Source organism: Monodon monoceros, unplaced genomic scaffold (assembly GCF_005190385.1).
Source record: "Monodon monoceros isolate NGI ecotype Baffin Bay Population unplaced genomic scaffold, NGI_Narwhal_1 Super_Scaffold_12, whole genome shotgun sequence".
In the NCBI taxonomy this organism is placed as follows: domain Eukaryota; kingdom Metazoa; phylum Chordata; class Mammalia; order Artiodactyla; family Monodontidae; genus Monodon; species Monodon monoceros.
The window spans coordinates 36515383-36534828 of NW_021703768.1; the positions used below are offsets into that span (position 1 = coordinate 36515383).

Here is a 19446-nt window from a genome sequence, read left to right on the forward strand (position 1 = left end):
TATATATATATATATATATATATATATATATATATATATATATATATTCAGAATTATTAAGAAACAGCCATGTACCAAAAATCTTCTTGAGCTGAGACCTCGTTGTCAACTTACCTCTTCTGATCCTTCTTGAATAGAATAATATATAAAATAGTTTCCCAAATAAGCTCCTTCTGATTTGAAAACAGATCCATCTCCAGGATAAACCTCTATTGAGTTCATATTTTTGTGGGTAAGTCTAAGGAAAAGAAATAATCATTAAAAAAATATTTTTCTCATTGAGATTAACATATTGATGATGGCAATCATATTAAAAAAAGGTAGTATGAGGGGTTTTTTTGCCTATCTAAAAAAAATGGATAATTTCATATTCTGTACATCAACCAGCTAAATTAATTTTTTTGCAAAAAATAAACAGAACACCCAGAATTGGTTAATGTATCTATTTCAGCTAAGCTCAACTTCTAGAAGTCAGGCATCTTGTCTTATCATCCTGGTATCCCACTGCCACTCACAGTGGCTGGTACATTATAGTAATCAAAGCAATGCCCATTGCATAGGAGTTAAATATGACAACTCCAGAACCTAAAAATAATATTATTCTGTAAAAATGAAACTAGTAGAATCAATACCTGATGGATGAGGTTAGCCATGTGTAAAAAGAGCCACCCCTAAGAGAAGGTGACTGTACCTGGAGCAGCCAGGTACAATCAAGGTATTGGGTACATAATTTATAAAAACTTAAGCCAAGTCAATTTTATCCAAACATATATGAAGAACATATTGTCAGAAGGGGGTGGGTTTAGGTCTCATTTGTTTATTTTTGTGTTTATTTCCATTACTCTAGGAGACAGATCCAAAAAGATATTGCTGCAACTTATCTTTTGAACACTCTTTGGAGTGTTCTGCCTATATTTTCCTCTAGGAGTTTTATGGTTTCCAGTCTTACATTTAAGTCTTTAATCCATTTTGAGTTTATTTTTATTTATGAGGTTTTTTTTTATTTATTATGAGTTTATTTTTGTTTTTGTATATAGTGTTAGAGAATGTTCTAATTTCATTCTTTTACATGTAGCTGTCCAGTTTCCCCAGCACCACTTATTGAAGAGACTGTCTTTTCTCCATTGTATAGTCTTGCCTCCTTTGTCATAGATTAATTGACCAGAGGTGCGTGGATTTATTTCTGCGCTTTCTAACCTATTCCATTGATCTATATGTCTGTTTTTGTGCCAGTACCATACAACTTTGATTACTGTAGCTTTGTAGTATAGTCTGAAGTCAGGGAGCCTGATTCTTCCAGCTCCATTTTTCTTTCTCAAGATTACTTTGGCTATTTGGGGTCTTTTGTGTCTCCATACAAATTTTAAGATTTTTTTGTTCAAGTTCTGTGAAAAATGCCATTGGTAATTTGATAGGGATTGCAATGAATCTGTAGATTGCCTTGGGTAGTATAGTCATTTTAACAATGTCGATGTTTCCAATCCAAGAACACAGTATATCTTTCCATCTGTTTGTGTCGTCTTCAATTTCTTTCATCAGTGTCTTACAGTTTTCGGAGTACAGGTCTTTTGTCTCCTTAGGTAGGTTTATTCCTAGGTATTTTATTCTTTTTGATGTGATGGTAAATGGAATTGTTTCTTTAATTTCTCTAAGTTTCTCTAAACCTAATTAAACTTAAAAGCTTTTGCACAGCAAAGGAAACAATAAACAAAATGAAAAGGCAACCTATGGACTGGGAGAATATATCTGCAAATGATGCTACTGACCAGGGATTAATTTCCAAAATATATAAACAGCTCACATAGCTCAATATCAAAAAAACAAACAACCCAATTAAAAAATGGGCAGAAGATCTAAATAGACATTTCTCCAAAGAAGACATACAGATGGCCAACAGGCACATGAAAAGCTGCTCAACATTGCTAATTATTAGAGAAATGCAAATCAAAACTACAATGAGGGTGCTTCCCTGGTGGCACAGTGGTTGAGAGTCTGCCTGCCGATCCAGGGGACACGGGTTCGTGCCCCGGTCCAGGAAGATCCCACATGCCGCGGAGCGGCTGGGCACGTGAGCCATGGCCGCTGAGCCTGTGAGTCCGGAGCCTGTGCTCCGCAACGGGAGAGGCCACAACAGTGAGAGGCCCGCGTACCGCAAAAAAAAAAACAAAAAAACAAAAAAAACTACAATGCTGTATCACCTCACACCAGTCAGAATGACCATCATCAAAAAGATCACAAATAACAAATGTTGGTGAGGATGTGGAGAAAAGGGAACCCTCCTACACTGTTGGTGGGAATGTAAATTGGTGTAGCCACTATGGAGAATAGTATGGAGGTTCCTTAAAAAACTAAAAATAGAGTTACCATATGATCCAGGAGTCCCACTCCTGGGTACATATCCAGAAAAGACGAAATCTCTAATTCAAAAAGATACATGCACCTCAATGTTCATAGCAGCACTATTTACAATAGCCAAGACACAGTAGCAACCTAAATGTCTGTTGACAGATGAATGGATAAAGAAGATGTGGTATAATATACAATGGAATACCACTTGGCCTTAAAAAAGAATGAAATAATGCCATTTGCAGCAACGTGGATGGACCCAGAGATTATCATACTAAGTGAAGTAAGCCAGACAGAGAAAGACAAGTATCATATGATATCACTTACATGTGGAATCTTAAAAAACAGAACAAAACAAAACAAATGAACTTATTTGTAAAACGGAAATAGACCCACAGACATAGAAAACAAACTTGTGGTTACCAAAGGGGAAAGGGCAGGAGGGATAAATTGGGAGTTTGGGATTAACATATACACACTACTATATAAAAAATAGATAACCAACAGGGACCTACTGTATAGCACAGAGAACTATACTCAATATTTTTTAATAATCTCTAAGGGAAAAGAATCTGAAAAAGAATATATGTATATACATACACATACACATACATATATATATATACACACACATACATATATATGTATAACTGAATCACTTTGCTGTACACCTGAAACTAACACAACATTGTAAACTATACTTCAATAAAAATTTTTTTTAAATAAAAGTAAAAAATAAAAACAAACAAAAAAAAAAGAGAAAGAGGTGGTTTTCATGCAGGAAAAGGAGACCCCAAAGAACAAAAATTTCACAGATCTCTTCTAGCATTATTTACAGAAGTGAAACTCTGAATCTAGCCAACACTAGTATTCCAGTCACTAGCGAGGTGTACTTTGTGGTAGAATAGAGATAATTCAATAGAATAGCTCAGACACAGAGGAGACATTCAGTGAATATTTGTGGCATGAATGGTGGCTGAAATCTCTTCTAGGCTAGCTAACTTCTCCTCTAATTCCATGCTCAACAGGCATCCTTCTGACATGACTAATTCAGATGACTAGATCCCCTATTGCTTGGAAGGGGTATCCTAAATAACTGGCAAAATATTTCATTCACAAGCAAAACTAATCCCTCATTGGCTTTGGAGCTGTCACAAAAATCTTGTGAATATGGTTAATGTGAATTAGTCACAAGACATCTATGTGGACTAATAAAATTATTAATTAAATTTTATTCAGTTTTAATTAAATTAAATTTAATTTAAATTTTATTAGTACACATAGAGATCTGTAAAACTCAGGGCCAAACACAGGAGAATGGTGGCCCCAGGCAAAACTGTACTCACGGGGGAGTCTATCCACAAGGGTAGTCCTATACCCTCTGTGACATTGCTAAATAGCTCCAAATGCAACACAAGTGCCTTACCTATAGGTAATACCCTTGTACCAAACCACTTTCACTAGTTCAGGATAGGAATATTCTTCTTCACCAAACTGTCTCTGTGAAAGTGAATCACAAAAATCCCACCTGTGAAGGACAAAATACAAGCTATTAATTCTGGTTGCCTAACGTAATTACCTTTAGAAGTGAACAGAACAGTGCTACTGTAGTAAGATTTATTTCTTGCTTAAGTCATTAGATCAAAGAAAAGTAAAAATTAATATGAAAGTGCATTAATGAAATTTAAAACTACAGTTGACCCTTGAACAACATGGGGATTGGGGGCACTAACCCCAGTGCAGTAGAAAACCGAGTACTGTTATCTCTGCCTCAAAAACAAAGGAGTTTATAAATGACTCACCCAAGGGCAGGAAGCTGAAACAGTTTGGATAAAATCAGCACTCAAACCCTAGTTCTGTTGATTCCCCAAATTGTGATCTCTAATCGAACACAAACATTCCCCCCATACTTAGTTCATTTAAAGATCTGAAAAATAAAAATACAGCACTATATTTATTGAAAAAACCTGTGTATAAGTGGACCCACACAGTTCAAATCCGTGTTGTCCAAGAGTCAACTGTAATCTTATTTTTCCATGTATTTTTCTTAGTATTTTTAATAATCTCATTATTGAATCTCAGCATAAATACATAAATTAAGTTTCACTAACGTTTAAAATTTAGGATTCAAACAATAAATATTTACTGAAATATCTATGGTGAGCCAGGCACTGTGCAATACACACTATGGATATGACACCCAAGAAAGCAGACATGGTCCCTGCCCTCAATGGAGATTCTGTTTAGCAGGGACATAAAGTAGTAGATACTGAACATAAAGAAAAGAGAATTACTGTATGCTATGGGATTGTATAGAGCCTAATCCAATCTAGGGACTTCAGAATAATGACCCTAAGGAAGAAAGGCTTATTTATGCTAAGACCTGAAAATGAGCATAAGTTAGCGAGCTGAGAGAGATAAAAGGAGTGTTCCTGGCATGGAAAGAATAGGTGCCATGGTAAAACAAAGCTTGGGCAAGAATTCTATGGACCGCAAGAAGTCCAGTTTAGCAAGAGTAGAGAAAGCAAGGGCAAGAGTGGTGAGGATTACAGACCCACGAAAAGACCATATAACAGAAGGCCTGTTAAGCCATGCCTAAGGATAATGGATTTCAATCAAGGCCAGTGGCAAGTTATTGAAAAACTGTTAATTTAGAAGCATAAATCTCTTTTGATGTGTACTTATAATACTGGAATTCCCAATTCTAACTACATAATCATGACAAGGCTAAAAATCATTCCCATTTTTTGTTTCGAATAACAAATATGTACTCAGAAGACTACCTGGGATCATATCCCAATTCTACAAGCACTAGGTGTGAGACTGTGCTTGAGTTATTCAACATTTCTGTCTCAAGTTCCTCTACAAAATGGGGTTGATAAGAGTACCTACCTCATGGGGTTACTATGAGGACAAAATAGGTAAAGTATAACCATGCCTGGCACAAAGTAAGTGCTCTGTGTTAGCTATTATCATTGTTACTACATTACTTATACAGAGTTCATGTTACAAATCTATAACCATTAGGCTATTCATTTCTTAGTGAAGGTAAAAGTCTGTACCTAGCTATCCAGAAGCCTCTCCATGTTTATCCCTGTTGAAGATGGACATATTTACAGTCAGTTAACCAAAGACAAGGTGTCCTCTGAGGCTATGGATGAAAGAAAGAACCCATGATCACACACGTCAGGTCCATGCTCCAGCAACAGAACTAACAGGTTCCACTGGGCAGCAGCGGATGCTTCCCAGGGCTCGCTCCCACAGAGCTCTGTGCCGTCACTTACCACACTTTAATAATCTTTTCAGTGATAGTGACCCTTACTAGACTCTAAGCTCCTAGAAAGCAGGGACTCTTCATCTCTACAGTCTCCATGCTTAACAAAGTACCCAGTGTAGTCAGCCTTCCACCAACATCCAATGCATGGATGTGAAGTAAGAAATATAAGCAACACATTAGCCAGGGACATTATTTACTATCCGTTACAAGCAAAGTTTTAGATCAATTGAACTTTCCTTATGGTATGTATCAGATGATTGTATACATCATTGTATACATTCTATACATTGTATACATGTATACATTGTATACATCAGATGGTATCAGATGATTCCGAAAGAAAAATGATCCTTAGGTAAGGTCTTAGGTAATGTCCAAAAGCATTAGGACAAATAAGTCATTCTTCCATTACCTGTGCAGGTGTGGGACAGGACAGCTTAGTAACAGGGCCCTGGGAAGAACAGAAACTTCTTTTCCTCTTTCCTCAGAAACGTCAGAAGTTAAAATTCTCTTCTGGGTGATATCTGCATCAGTTCCAGACATATTGCTGATTTTATTACGAAAACGAAGTGCTAAAGACAAAGGATATTCCCATTCCTCCGGACAGGAGGCCACTGACCAGCACTGCTTTACCCACGTGTATACACACGTGTCTTTTGTCCCAGGTGAAGACAGCACCTCCCTCCCTTCAGTTCCATTTACACAACTCTCCTCTAAAGGTTCTTTGGATTTCGTGATCTGATAATAAAGTTCATTTTCTTTATTCTTCAGTCTCTGTCCTGATAAACTTCCATATGTATAGATTTTGCCAGCTTTTTCAACTAGTTTGTCCTTTTTGGCTTTATTATTTTTTTCTGACAGTACGATAGATGAGTCTGGCTTCTGGCTTACTTTACACAAAAAATGTACTGTAAATTCATGCTGAGATTTGGGCAGGCAAAGGTATGCGTGACCATCTAAAGATGATATCTTCACGGTGCCACTCTGCATACATATCATGCCATCATCAGTATCAAGACCAGGCCATCTTACTTCTGAGATGTCAGTGAAGATACGCTGAGTTGAGGGGAGAAAAAGGGATGGCATTTTCTGTTAACAGTCCAATTTTTCCATACATTTGATACTTACATGTTACTTAAGAAAGCTCTTAAAGTTTTGTGTTCTACTACCTAGAAAGAATGAAAAATGTCAGCCTATATATGGTTTTCCAGAGAACACTTGATATTGTTAAGATTATTTCTTAGAAAAGTAGACATAAAACACACACACACACACACACACACACACACACACTCTCTGACAAAAAGGACAGAAAAGAAGAAAAAGAAAAATCATCTTGGTTATATTTAATGTTAAACGTATTTTGATTTAAAGTGTACAATGCATCAGAGATAAATAGATTTGCAGCCCCTCTCCAAAAGTCTACTCTGAAAAAGAATATAAATGAGGGAAGACCAGCACTACTGTATGAAAAGCAATCATAACCTAAATGGTATGGAACCAGCATAACAATCACTGACAGAACAATTTAGAGAACACAGAAACAGACTCAACCGTATCTCAAAATGTTACATATGATAACATAAGTTTTTCAAAACAAGGGGGGAAAGGGAGAATTACATATTTAATAAATGGTACTGAAATTATTGAACAGCATTTGGGAAATGCTATCTCAAAGGATTATCACATGGACTAAATAGGATAACATGTATAAGGTACTCGTCCTACATAGCACCAGGTACAGCACACACTAAATTCCAGGTGCCTTAAAGGGTAACATTTAAAAAAATCGAATTACTCAAAGGTAAACTGATCTGGACCAACAGCAAACAGATTCATAACAGGTAACAGTGCCTGTTGCATCTTTTCATATAAGATAAAAATGGCAAGTGTCACATAACAGTCTTTTAATCAGTTAAGCTTGCCAATTTACACATTTCACCTTCCATTTATATAAAACCTTAGATTTACGAAAACTACTGTCAAGAAAGCCTTGTAAATTTACAGTGCTATCTATGTGTACAGATGTTAGTATGCTAAAATTAAGGGAAGTATTCATACCATTTGCAGCAACATGGATACAACTAGAGATTACTGTACTAAGTGAAGTAAGTCAGAAAGGGAAAGACAAATACCATATGATATCACATATATGTGGAATCTAAAGTGTGGCACAGGGCTTCCCAGGTGGCGCAGCGGTTAAGAATCCACCTGCCAACGCAGGGAACACGGGTTCGAGCCCTGGTCTGGAAAGATCCCACATGCCGCGGAGCAACTAAGCCCATAAGCCACAACGACTGAAGCCCGCGCGCCTAGGGCCCGTGCTCCACAACAAGAGAAGCCACCGCAATGAGACGCCCACACACCAAAACGAAGAGTAGCCCCTGCTCACCGCAACTAGAGAAAGCCCATACGCAGCAACGAAGACCCAACACAGCCAAAAATAAAACAAATAAATAAATAAATATAAATAAATAAAATGTGGCACAAATGAACCTATCTACTAAACAGAAACAGACTCACAGACATAGAGATCAGACTTGTGGTTGCCAAGGGGGTGTGGGGGGGAAGGGAGAGGGATGGACTGGGAATTTGGGGTTGGTAGATGCAAACTATTACATTTAGAATGGATAAACAACAAGGTCTACTGTATAACACAGGGAACTATATCCAATCTCCTGGGATAAGCCATAATGGAAAAGAATATTAAAAAAAAGAATGTCGGGCTTCCCTGGTGGCGCAGTGGTTAAGAGTCCGCCTGCCGATGCAGGTGACATGGGTTCGTGCCCCGGTCTGGGAAGATCCCACATGCCGCGGAGTGGCTGGGCCCGTGAGCCATGGCCGCTGAGCCTGTGCATCCGGAGCCTGTGCTCCGCAACGGGAGAGGCCACAACAGTGAGAGGCCCACGTACTGCAAAAAAAAAAAAAGAATGTCTATATGTGTATAACTGAGTCACTTTGCTGTACAGCAGATTGGCATGACATTGTAAATCAACTATACTTCAATTAAAAAAATTATATAAAAAAAGTTAAGGGCAATAGTCATTGATGGCAAAGCTGCTTTATAAGGATGGTCAGTTCAGACAATTCTTTTTTCTAGAATTAGACAGCCTAATGATCCTACTGCAGCATCAGCAGCAAGTTACGTAGTTTCAATGAATACTGCGTAACCACTCAAAAGATACAGTGGATGGACTTCCTTGGTGGCACGGTGGTTAAGAATCCACCTGCCAATGCAGGGGACACAGGTTTGATCCCTGGTCCGGGAAGATCCCACATGCTGTGGAGCAACTAAGCCCGTGCGCCACAACTATGGAGCCTGTGTGCCACAACTACTGAAGCCCGTGCACCACAATTACTGTGTGCCACAACTACTGAAGCCTGCATGCCCTAGAGCCCATGCACTGCAAATACTGAGGCCACACGCTGCAACTACTGAAGCTCATGCGCCTAGAGCCTGTGCTGCCCAACAAGAGAAGCCACCGCAATGAGAAGCCTGTGCACTGCAACGAACAGTAGCCCCCGCCCACAGCAACAAAGACCCAATGCAGATGGGAAAAAAAAAAAGATACAATGGAAAAAATGGCCTTGTAAACTAAGTTATTAGCTTACAATTTTTCTTGACTCCTTTGCCATGAGACAATACAACAGAAAGTTACTCAGTAAGCAGGCAAGCATCATGACTGTAGCAGAAAGTAATTAAGAGACACAGTCTTCAGAGTCAGACAGACGGGGTTCAGATCCTGACTTTGCCACTTAGAAAATGTTCATGGACATATTAGGTAAACTCTCTGAGATTTAGTTCCCTCACCTGTAAAAAGGGGTTTGGTAGGTAGCCAATACACCTGGTTTTGATTGTTTGGACATCCATTTTGATCAACAGGTACCCATGCCATACTGGTGTTATTAAATATTTTTAATACTATTCCTAGTTCTTGGCACATAGTAAACCCTCAAGAAATGATGGTTATTATTACTCCTAGAAGTTCAAAATAGAATAAAATGTGTATACCCATAGGTAATTACACATCTGTACTACACATTAACAAATAACTACACATAAGCTGCTTAAAATGGCCACAAAATTTAATTTTGACACCTCTCAGAATCAATAAGTCACCAATCTGTAAAGTTCTGAGTATAATCCTCTTCTACAAAAAAAAAAAGGCAGAGAGTCATCAAAAAATCTACAAACAATAAATGCTGGAGAGGGTGTGGAGAAAAGGGAACCCTCCTGCACTGTTGGTGGGAATGTAAATTGATACAGCCACTATGGAGAACAGTATGGAAGTTCCTTAAAAAACTAAAAATAGAACTACCATACGAACCAGCAATCCCACTACTGGGCATATACCCTGAGAAAATCATAATCAAAAAGAGTCATGTGCCACAGTATTCATTGCAGCAGTATTTACAATAGCCAGGACATGGAAGCAACCTAAGTGTCCATTGACAGACGAATGGATAAAGATGTGGCACATATATACAATGGAATATTACTCAGCCATAAAAAGAAACGAAATTGAGTTATTTGTAGTGGGGTGGATGGACCTAGAGTCGGTCATACAGAGTGAAGTCAGAAAGAGAAAAACAAATACCGTATGCTAACACATATATATGGAATCTAACACATATATATGCTAACACATATAAATGGTTCTGAAGAACCTAGGGCAGGACAGGAATAAAGATGCAGACATAGAGAATGGACTTGAGGACGCAGGGAGGGGGAAGGGTAAGCTGGGACGAAGTGAGAGAGTGGCATGGACATATATACACTACCAAATGTAAAATAGATAGCTAGTGGGAAGCAGCCGCCTAGCACAGGGAGATCAGCTCGGTGCTTTGCAACCACCTAGAGGGGTAGGATAGGGAGGGTGGTAGGGAGATGCAAGAGGGAGGGGATATGGGGATATATGTATATGTATAGCTGATTCACTTTGTTATACAGCAGAAACTAACACAACATTGTAAAGCAATTATACTCCAATAAAGATGTTAAAGGAAAAAAAAAGGCAGAGAGAGAAACTATATAACTTCTGTGTCTCAATGTACAAAATATCAAAACACCCTAGTCTGTGGAAATATATAGGCCTATGTGTTTTATAGCAACATGTCTATGCTCAAAGTGTCATGAAGAAAAAGACTAAATATTAAACTACCTGTTTGTAATTACTTGTCCTCAAATATTTGTTTTAAAAATGAAGTTTAAAAAATATTACCTTTTTCCTTTCAGAAGGTATGGTGCTTTCAGATAAAAAAGGGCAAGTAGCAAAGGAGTTACGGAAATCTAGGGCTCGCTGTAGCTGCTCCTACAAAAAGAAATACAAAATAATTTAAAAAAATGATTTGAAAATCAATTTAGAATGACAGTAATCCGGAATCCTAACTACTTTCCATATTCTGGCCACCTCAACAATATTTTAGTATTAAAAAGAGTAGTTTTTGTGTCATCTTTACTTACTCGGTACGTGCTAATAACAAAGTGTGTCCTTTGGCGAATTCTTTCTGGTTGTTGTAAAGGATGTGCTGAAATAGGAGGTGCTTTTTCAAATAAAAATTCAGAGCCACAGGGAGAAAGCTGCAATCTGGAACCATCAACATATTGTACCTCCACTGAGTCATCTTCATAAAGTATTATTTGCACTTCAGCCGCCATTAATGTGACTATGGCTAAAATGTCCTTCCAAGGCAAAGGCTGAGGAAATAAGCAATACAGTAGCACCAAATAGTTCTCTTCATGTACAAAAGTTCTATCAAAATAAGTGAACATAAGCAAAACACAAAATTGCCATTGCATTTACTTTTGTTGAATGAAAAGTGATTATCTTGCTATACACGCTTATGTGATCTGAATGCCTTCATTAACCCAAGGGCTCTACTTCAGTGTGGAAGATAACTGAGAGGGAGATGGCCCACCAAGTTATAAATGCCCTTATCATTTTAGTAGCTTTACTTCTGAAGTTTAACTTCTGAAAATTGTATGCTCGGTATCTCATTTCAAATAACAAGCAAATTCCATCTTTGCAAAAAGAATACAGCAAATCATTTGTAGGACATGTAAAAGGCAGGCCAAAAGTAACTATTAGGCCTAAGGGAAAAGAACACCTGGATTCTTGCCCCTAGCCTGGCATTAAGGAAGTAGATCCATGTCACGACTCAGAAAGCTAATTAACCAGCTAGTGTCTTAGATTCATCCTTATTTCATTGAATTCAATTTCCTCTTCTTTACCTCTGAAATGTCTCTGTATTTTCACTTAACGCTTTCCATATAGGTATGACGGAAGGGGAATGGAGGGCTGGGTTCCAACTCCACTAGCTCATAGCTATAAACCACAGGTTGGCTGGGTTGGTTGTTTCCTTATTTGTAAAATGGGGGTAACAGGATCGTTGTGAGGATTAAATGAGACAACATGTATGACAGTGCCAGTAGTGTGAATGTTGCCTTGTAGGAGCTCAGTAAATTTTATGATTCTTTCTAAAACTAACTCCATCCCCTTCTAGGACATCATCTCCTTCTGTTACTCGGTGATAAAGTTTCACCTGTCAGAAAAAAAAAACTTTCCATGGATACCACTTTCCCCAGTTTACCTCTATTTCCTACCAATAAATTTCTCAGGTATAGTATCCACTCAGTGTCAGCTTTCTCTCCCAACAATCCTCGATGAATTGCAATCCAGCTTTCTCCTCCACCTCTCTACTGAAATTGTTTCACAACGGTTACCAGTATCTTCCTATACCCAATGACTTCAGTCTTCACCCTACTAAACTGGTCAACGTGTGACAATGTTGTCTATCTTCCCTTGCACCAAACTTCCTCTTCCTCTGCCTCTTATTTTTTAAAAAAAAGGGTGGGGGGTGCGCCATGGTCCCTCCTCCACCACCCCCTCTATATCTATTGCTCTTTTTAGTTTAATCATTCCTTTTCTTCACCATTCTCTCAAATCAAGGATTCATCAGCACCTGACCTTAGTTAGTCCCCATTTCATCTCTTCTTACTAGATACACTCATGTTGCTTTTATGCTCACCCTTGCTTTTTAAAAAAAATCTTACCCCTTTTCAATGTATATAATTAGCTACATATGATATAGCCTATAATCTTTTGCAGAATATGTCAGCATATAAGTAAATATTAAACCAATATTAAATGAGCTCTCCTGAGGAAATTCACACAACTTTAATCATTTTCTTTCTCTAGAGAACTTCCAAATCTACCTGACCTCTCTCCAGAGCTTTCAGTTGCCTGCAGGACCTCTCTTCATGTCCCTGTTCCACAGATACATCAAACGCCACATGACTAAAATGGAACTTAATCACTCCCACCAAAAGCAGACTTCAGTAATACCCCCTAATTCACTTTCACGCAACTCCCTGGAGGCCAGTCTACAAACAGTAGCTAGAGGGACCTTTTAAAATAAAAATGAGATCTAACCCTTCTTGACTTACAACCCAACATTTGCACTTAGATAAAACCTGGATAATTTTTTTTAAATTAATTTATTTTATTTATTTATTTTTGGCTGCATTGGGTCTTCTTTGCTGTGCACGGGCTTTCTCTAGTTGCAGCGATCGGGTGTTACTCTTCGTCGTGGTGCGCAGGCTTCTCATTGCGGTGGCTTCTCTTGTTGCGGAGCACAGGCTCTAGGCACGTGGGCTTCAGTTGTGGCACACCGGCTCAGTAATTGCGGCTCATGGGCTCTAGAGCACAGGCTCAGTAGTTGCGGTGCATGGGCTTAGTTGCTCCTTGGCATGTGGGATCTTCCCGAACCAGGGCTCAAACCCGTGTCCCCTGCATTGGCAGGTGGATTCTTAACCACTGCACCACCAGGGAAGCCCCAAACTCAAATTCTTAACCACAGCCTATAAAAGCCATACAACCTGCCCCCATCTACCTCTCCAATGTCATCTTCTACCTCTCCAATGTCATCTCCTAACCCTCTCCTCCTTGTTCAGGACAACTTAGCTACGTTGGCCTTTTTAATGTTTTTTAAGAAAGCTGTATCACATGTCAGAACCTTTGCACTGTTCCTTCTGCCTAGCATGTCCTTTCCCTGGCTCATCACATGGCTGGTTCTTTGGCACCGTTAATATCTCAGCACAAATTTCTAACTTCCTCAAAGGCCTAACTTGACCAGTTAAAGTTGTTCCCAACCATCTCCCAATCACTTTTTAACCATTTCATCGTTTTTCTTCATAATATCTATTACTATCAAAACTGTTCTATTTATTTACTTGCTTTTAGTCTTTTCCCACTAGGACATAAACTCAATCAGAGCAGGGCCCTCATCTGTCTTATTCACAGTTCTATCCCTGGCACCTAAAACAATACTTGGCCAATAATAAGGGTGCAATAAATTTTTTTAAATGATAAATATATAAGTAATATATAAGAATATATAAGTGAATTTTAAAATTCTTGCTCCTCCTGAATTTGCAATTTGAGTTAATGGCATCTCAATGTTAGCAATATTTGATTTCTCAGTGTTTCCCTTTACATCCAAGTAACAAGTCCTGTTGATTTAGTCAGTCTCCCCCATAAATCTGGCTCCTCCTTTTCCTATTTCAGGCCTCAACTTTCCCCTCCATTCCTGTAGACTGTCTGGGACCTTTTTCCAGTTTTTCCCCTCTCCAATCCATTTCCAGTACTGCCCTCACAAGTAACTTTCCACAACCCGACCATACCAACCGTTTTACATCACTTGTCTACATACTTGTTAAACGGCAATAAATATTCATAGCAATAAATATATTTATATTGCAGCTATATGTATCATATATATGCATGATATCAACTTGCTATTTCTGAAAAAAACAAGTGCAGATACACAGTTGGAAAACATATTTTCTGATAACAATTGGAAAAAGGTCTTTATCTTTAGCCAAGTTTTCTTTTTTTTTTTAACAGCTCATTGGGGTATAATTGTTGTTTAGATTATTTAAATAATCAAGCATACACAAGAAACAGTAGAAATGTCTAAAGTTCCTGGCATCATAAAAAAAAAAATCCAGCTCCAACCTAAATTTCCAGCCTCATCTCTACTGTCCTATTCCTGTTTGTGTTTTCACTACCCAGCACATTACGTCCGAGTACATTTAACGATCAAAAAGCCACAAGTTTGTTCTTGACATAAACGGGAACCTCATTTTTCAAAATGCGCTATCTAGTTACAGAAAAAGGCCTCATCAAAACAACAACCAACATCTTAAACTCACACAGCAAGCAGTTCTGAGCTGAAAAGTCGTGGAAATGAGGACAATCAACGGCCCTTGTGCTTTTGAATTGCCAAAATGGTCGAGTAGAAACGTCTGCGCCTGCCCACGACTGCTTCTCGAGGAATTTGTCTTGAGTTTAACAAATTACCAGCAAGTTATGTTTCTCGATGAAAGAAAACAAACATAACCGAGAGGAATAAGGCCACAGGGAGAGTATTTGGCGGTCTTTCGTCGAGTCAGAGGAGCGGAGGAGCAGCGGCAGCAGCAGCGACAGCTCTGACCCCGGAGAGGAAGCGATGGCAAACAGCTGCGATTCAAACCTTCCCGCATCCTAGAAAAGCCGCCCCACTTTACAAATGAAGACCGGAAGTCCCGACCTGACCCCGCCCTCCGCTCGCACTGGGGGGCGGGACCGGAAGTAGGGGAGGCGGGGGCTCCCAGTCCGGAAGCTGGTCCGCTCCTCTCCGGTTTTTACTTCCGGTACCCCACAAGGAGCTGGTCTGACCTGGTTGTTTCAAGTCTGGTTGGGACTTGCATTCTGATGGTCTACATGGTCTGATGCTACAGAGGTATAATTTAGTGGAGTAATGCTTATTTAAATAATCTAAGCAATTATACGTCAATAAAGCCGTTAAAAAATTGGGCAAAGATAGAGACCTTCTTTTCCTAGTTTGGTATCAGAAAATGTCTTTCAACAGTTTCTCTGCACCTTTTAAATCTTTTTCTACAATGGCAAGTGGACGCGTCTGCTATATTTATTTATTTCCATTAAAACAAGTATTTATGGAGAGCCTTTTACGTGCTGGGCGTGCTGGGGATAAAGCAGCGAATGAAACCCGGGTTGAGGATGGGGGCTGGAGATTAACTGGAAAGAAACGACTGGACAATAATTTGATCACAGTTGTGATAAGTGTTCCTAAGATAAAATACAGAGGTCTGTGGGAGTATATAGTGGGCAGACCTAACCTAGACTGAAGAAATATTTTCACTGAAATCCAAAGGCTAAGTAGGTGTTAGCCAAGTAGAGGGGGAAAGTGTTTCAAGCAGAGGTAACAGCCTTGCGTTAAGGCTCTGAGGCCCAAAGGAAAGATCTGGCCCCTTAAAAGGGCTGAAAAAAAAGCCAGTTTGGTTTAAGAATGATTAAAGAGAAGAGAGAGGCTCTTCTTAGGGGAGAGAAGCCTGAAATTGGGCTATAGAGGTAGGTAGTACAGATACATGAATTATGGACTTTATCTTAATAGCAGTGGTAAACTATTACAAGGGCTTTAAGCAAAAGGTGGCAGCCCTAAGGGATTGAAGTATAGCTCCTTAAATTCATCTCCATTTTTAAAAGTCTTATATGCAAATTGACCTCAATCTTATGTAAAGTGTAATAAGGGCATCCTCAGACAGCCATGTTTTCATTGATCTGTAACATCAGTTTTATTACACAGTGCTAACTTAGGTCCTATCCAACTCCCACCTTTTCCCCCTCCATTGTATAAGAACCTCCTATATATAAATTCTGTCTACTACAGAGGGGTTTTGTGGTGCTTTTTGTACTTTAGAAAAATTCCTGGAACTGCTGAATAGAGAGTGGATTGTAGGATATGAGAACAGACGTGTGGAGCCCAGTAAAAGGCTTTTGAAAGAGCAACAGGAGAGATGATGGCAGTTCAGACTCAAGACTGGACAGTGAGAATGGAGAGCATAGCTCCAAGAAATATTTAGATCAACTCTTTGGTCTTGGGGATGATTTAAGAGTAGGAGTTAAAAACAATTCCAGGGGTTTCTGATTGGGGAAAGTGAGTAGGTGTCAGTGCCATCAATGAGAGGGGAATGTAAGAAGAGTAAACTTAGGGAATAGTATGACAAATTTTGTGAGACCTCCCAGTGGAAACAAGTTAGTAAAGGTCTAGAATCAGGAGATTAGAAATAAATATGGAGGTCAACGGTGATAGATGCTAACTGAAGCTTCAGGAGAAGATGAAATAGTCCAAGGAAATTGTGACATGAGAAAAGAATGCTTAGGACTGAGCTTTGAGGAACACCAGTTCTTACAGATTAGGTAAGGGAAAAGAATCCCCCCAAACACTGAGAAACAGCACAAAAGCTAGAAAGCAAGCTATTGTATTCTAGATGCCTGGGTGTATTCAATTTTGGTGTCTTGCCTAGAGAACAAGCTAAAGAATGAAGTCTTTATTCAACTTAATGACATGGACATCATTATTGACTAATGAGGTCTGTTGTATATAGTGGTGGCAGAAGCTATAGTGGGTTTGAAGAGCAAATGGGTAAGGAAATGGAAAAAAAATGGGAAAACACTTCAGAAGTCTGACTAGGAACCAAAGATAGGACTGTAATTGGAGAGAAATGTAAGGGCCAGATTTCTTTTGATGAGAGGAATGGCATGGTCAACAGCTCATGCAAAGGGCCGATGCAGAAAGATTTTTTTAAAAAATTACAGACCAAGTAACAACAGAGTTTATGAGAGTGAGAGGGCATGGGATTCAAGCACATGTTGAGTAACTGGTTTTTAATAGGTGGAGGGATACTTCTTATACAGGAAGAGGAGGAATGAAGTACATGCAGATGCATTTGTGTACATTTGTCTGGTGGCTTTTTTTTTTTTTTTCCAGTGAAGCAAGTCTTTAGGGAATAAAGGGGCAAGCAGAGTAGGGAGGGTTTGAATTAAACAAGAGAATGAAGAAATAGTAAGATTACAGGCAGCACTGACAGCCTAAATGAAGGTGGTGACTATGAATTTATAGCAGTACAAACCTACCAGAAACATGACCTCCAGATGCTTGGATGCAGCAGCAGTGTCCAGTTCATCCAGGGCTGGCATTTTGCTAGGCTTACACAATACAGCAGTAGCATACATGACCTTAAATTATTTACATCTGCTAAAGTCTAGTCAGCCAAAGACCACCAGGCTCAAGCCTGTAGTCTGACAAAATATTTGACATGTAAGGAAGGAAGCACACTTCAGAGGAAACACAAATGGTGCTCTCCACAGGGGGAGGAGGGCATCATCGTTGTAAGGTTTGGGTTCCTGCTGAAGAATTCTGAGGAAGCTCTAAGGGAAGAGAGACCACTTCCTGGTTGGATGCTGTTTCTGCACAGGATTAGAAGCAGGGTTTAACTGAGGGACTGGCTGTTATCATGAGGTGAGTGCAGTTTAGCAATTGGGTATCCCCAGTAAAAGATGGGTGAGGATAGCAAAGCAGGTCTGGAGGCATCATTGTTAACAGAGCAGTGGTCACACAAAGAGGTGGTCATGGCCTTGGGGAAAAATGTTTCCTGTTAAATTTGCAGCTGGCTTTACCTGTGTCTGTCCTCCCAGACTGATTAATAGGCAGGGCTACTTCCTTCTTTTTCAGTATGAGCTAATTTTCAGTCCTTCAGTCCTGGACAGGTTTTTACTCTTTTACACCAAGCATCCTCTCTCGATAAATGTGACGATTTTTTTATTAAACAAATTACAACTTAATCCATACTCTACTGTCCTCCCTACAGGTAAGATTGAATGAAATACCTAATCATAGAATTGCCCCTGCTTTCTGACAGCATCTAAGCTAGAGTGTACCTCCGGTTTCTTAGGCCCTCTCCCAAATTATCCAACCAAAGCCCAAATCCTGTAAGTTCTTTTGAACACCCTCTTACTGACATACCCCACAGTTCCCCATGGTGTATATTCTGCCTCACGACAACAAGTACTAAACCCAGCACATTCAGGTACAGGTGTGGTCCTGATAGTCTTTGGCTGAAGAGCACTGACAATACAGAGGGTCTGAGTTGATGACACAACTGCAAGGTTCAGACTAATATTTGCACTTTGTTACCAGACACAAGACTAACATTCACTGGCACCTTTGTGTCCTTGCTCATTAAAGATTTGTACTAATAGTCCCTGTTACAAAAGACTTACTGATCCACATTTCTGTTGAAGATATGGCAATCCTAAAGGCCAACTATCGTGGCACACGGCCAACTCTTCCTTTCAGTATGTACTGTTGCAGCTTTAAAGCATGTCCACACATTCTTTGAAGGCCTTCTATCTGATACAGCTTTATAGCAAGCGTCTCACTTAGAACCAAGACACTGTAGCAGAAGTAATGCTGCACGCAGCTTCCAAGGCAGCTTCTTCCAGGTCTTTTGCAATGGTCCCTCAACACCCAGCTGCCATGCTGCAAGAAGCCCAAGCCATGTGGACAGGCCTTGTGTAGGTGGGTCTGGTTGAGTGATGGCTTCAAGTCATCTCAGCCCGGTCATCAGCCATGTGAGTCAAGACGACTCCAGAAGATTAGAGCCACCAGCTGTTGGAGCCACCCCTCGTCCTTAGTTTTCCCAGCCGAGGCCTCAAAACACTGCAGGATAGAGAAAAGCCACCCCTATTGTACCCTGTCCAAATTCCTGAGCCACAGAAGCATGAGCATAATAGAACGCTTATTGTTTGAAGACACTAAGTTTGGGTGGTTACTTAAGTAGCACTAGTAATTGGAACATACTGATCCTGTTGGTAGCTGTTTTGAGTACAGCAGTAGTTGGTGACAATGAGCTAGCAGATAAAACTGGGTGGTTATGCACAGAGCGACTGGGCAAAGTTTAAAGTATATTCAGCTAGCAC

At 39.5% G+C, this 19446-nt stretch overlaps 1 protein-coding gene across 1 annotated transcript in view; it reads right to left on the minus strand.

The window, feature by feature from the left end:
- CUNH5orf34 (chromosome unknown C5orf34 homolog) overlaps positions 1 to 15155 on the minus strand; it is a 33194-nt gene extending 18039 nt beyond the window's left edge. The window contains exons 1-6 of the mRNA XM_029215611.1: positions 14838 to 15155; positions 11088 to 11321; positions 10846 to 10935; positions 6036 to 6679; positions 3773 to 3874; positions 115 to 238 (exon numbers count right to left, since the gene is read on the minus strand). Of these exons, the coding sequence (XP_029071444.1) occupies positions 115 to 238; positions 3773 to 3874; positions 6036 to 6679; positions 10846 to 10935; positions 11088 to 11282 (1155 nt within the window). The 5' untranslated portion in view covers positions 11283 to 11321; positions 14838 to 15155. The remainder of the gene's footprint in view (positions 1 to 114; positions 239 to 3772; positions 3875 to 6035; positions 6680 to 10845; positions 10936 to 11087; positions 11322 to 14837) is intronic.
- Positions 15156 to 19446: the final 4291 nt, after the last annotated feature.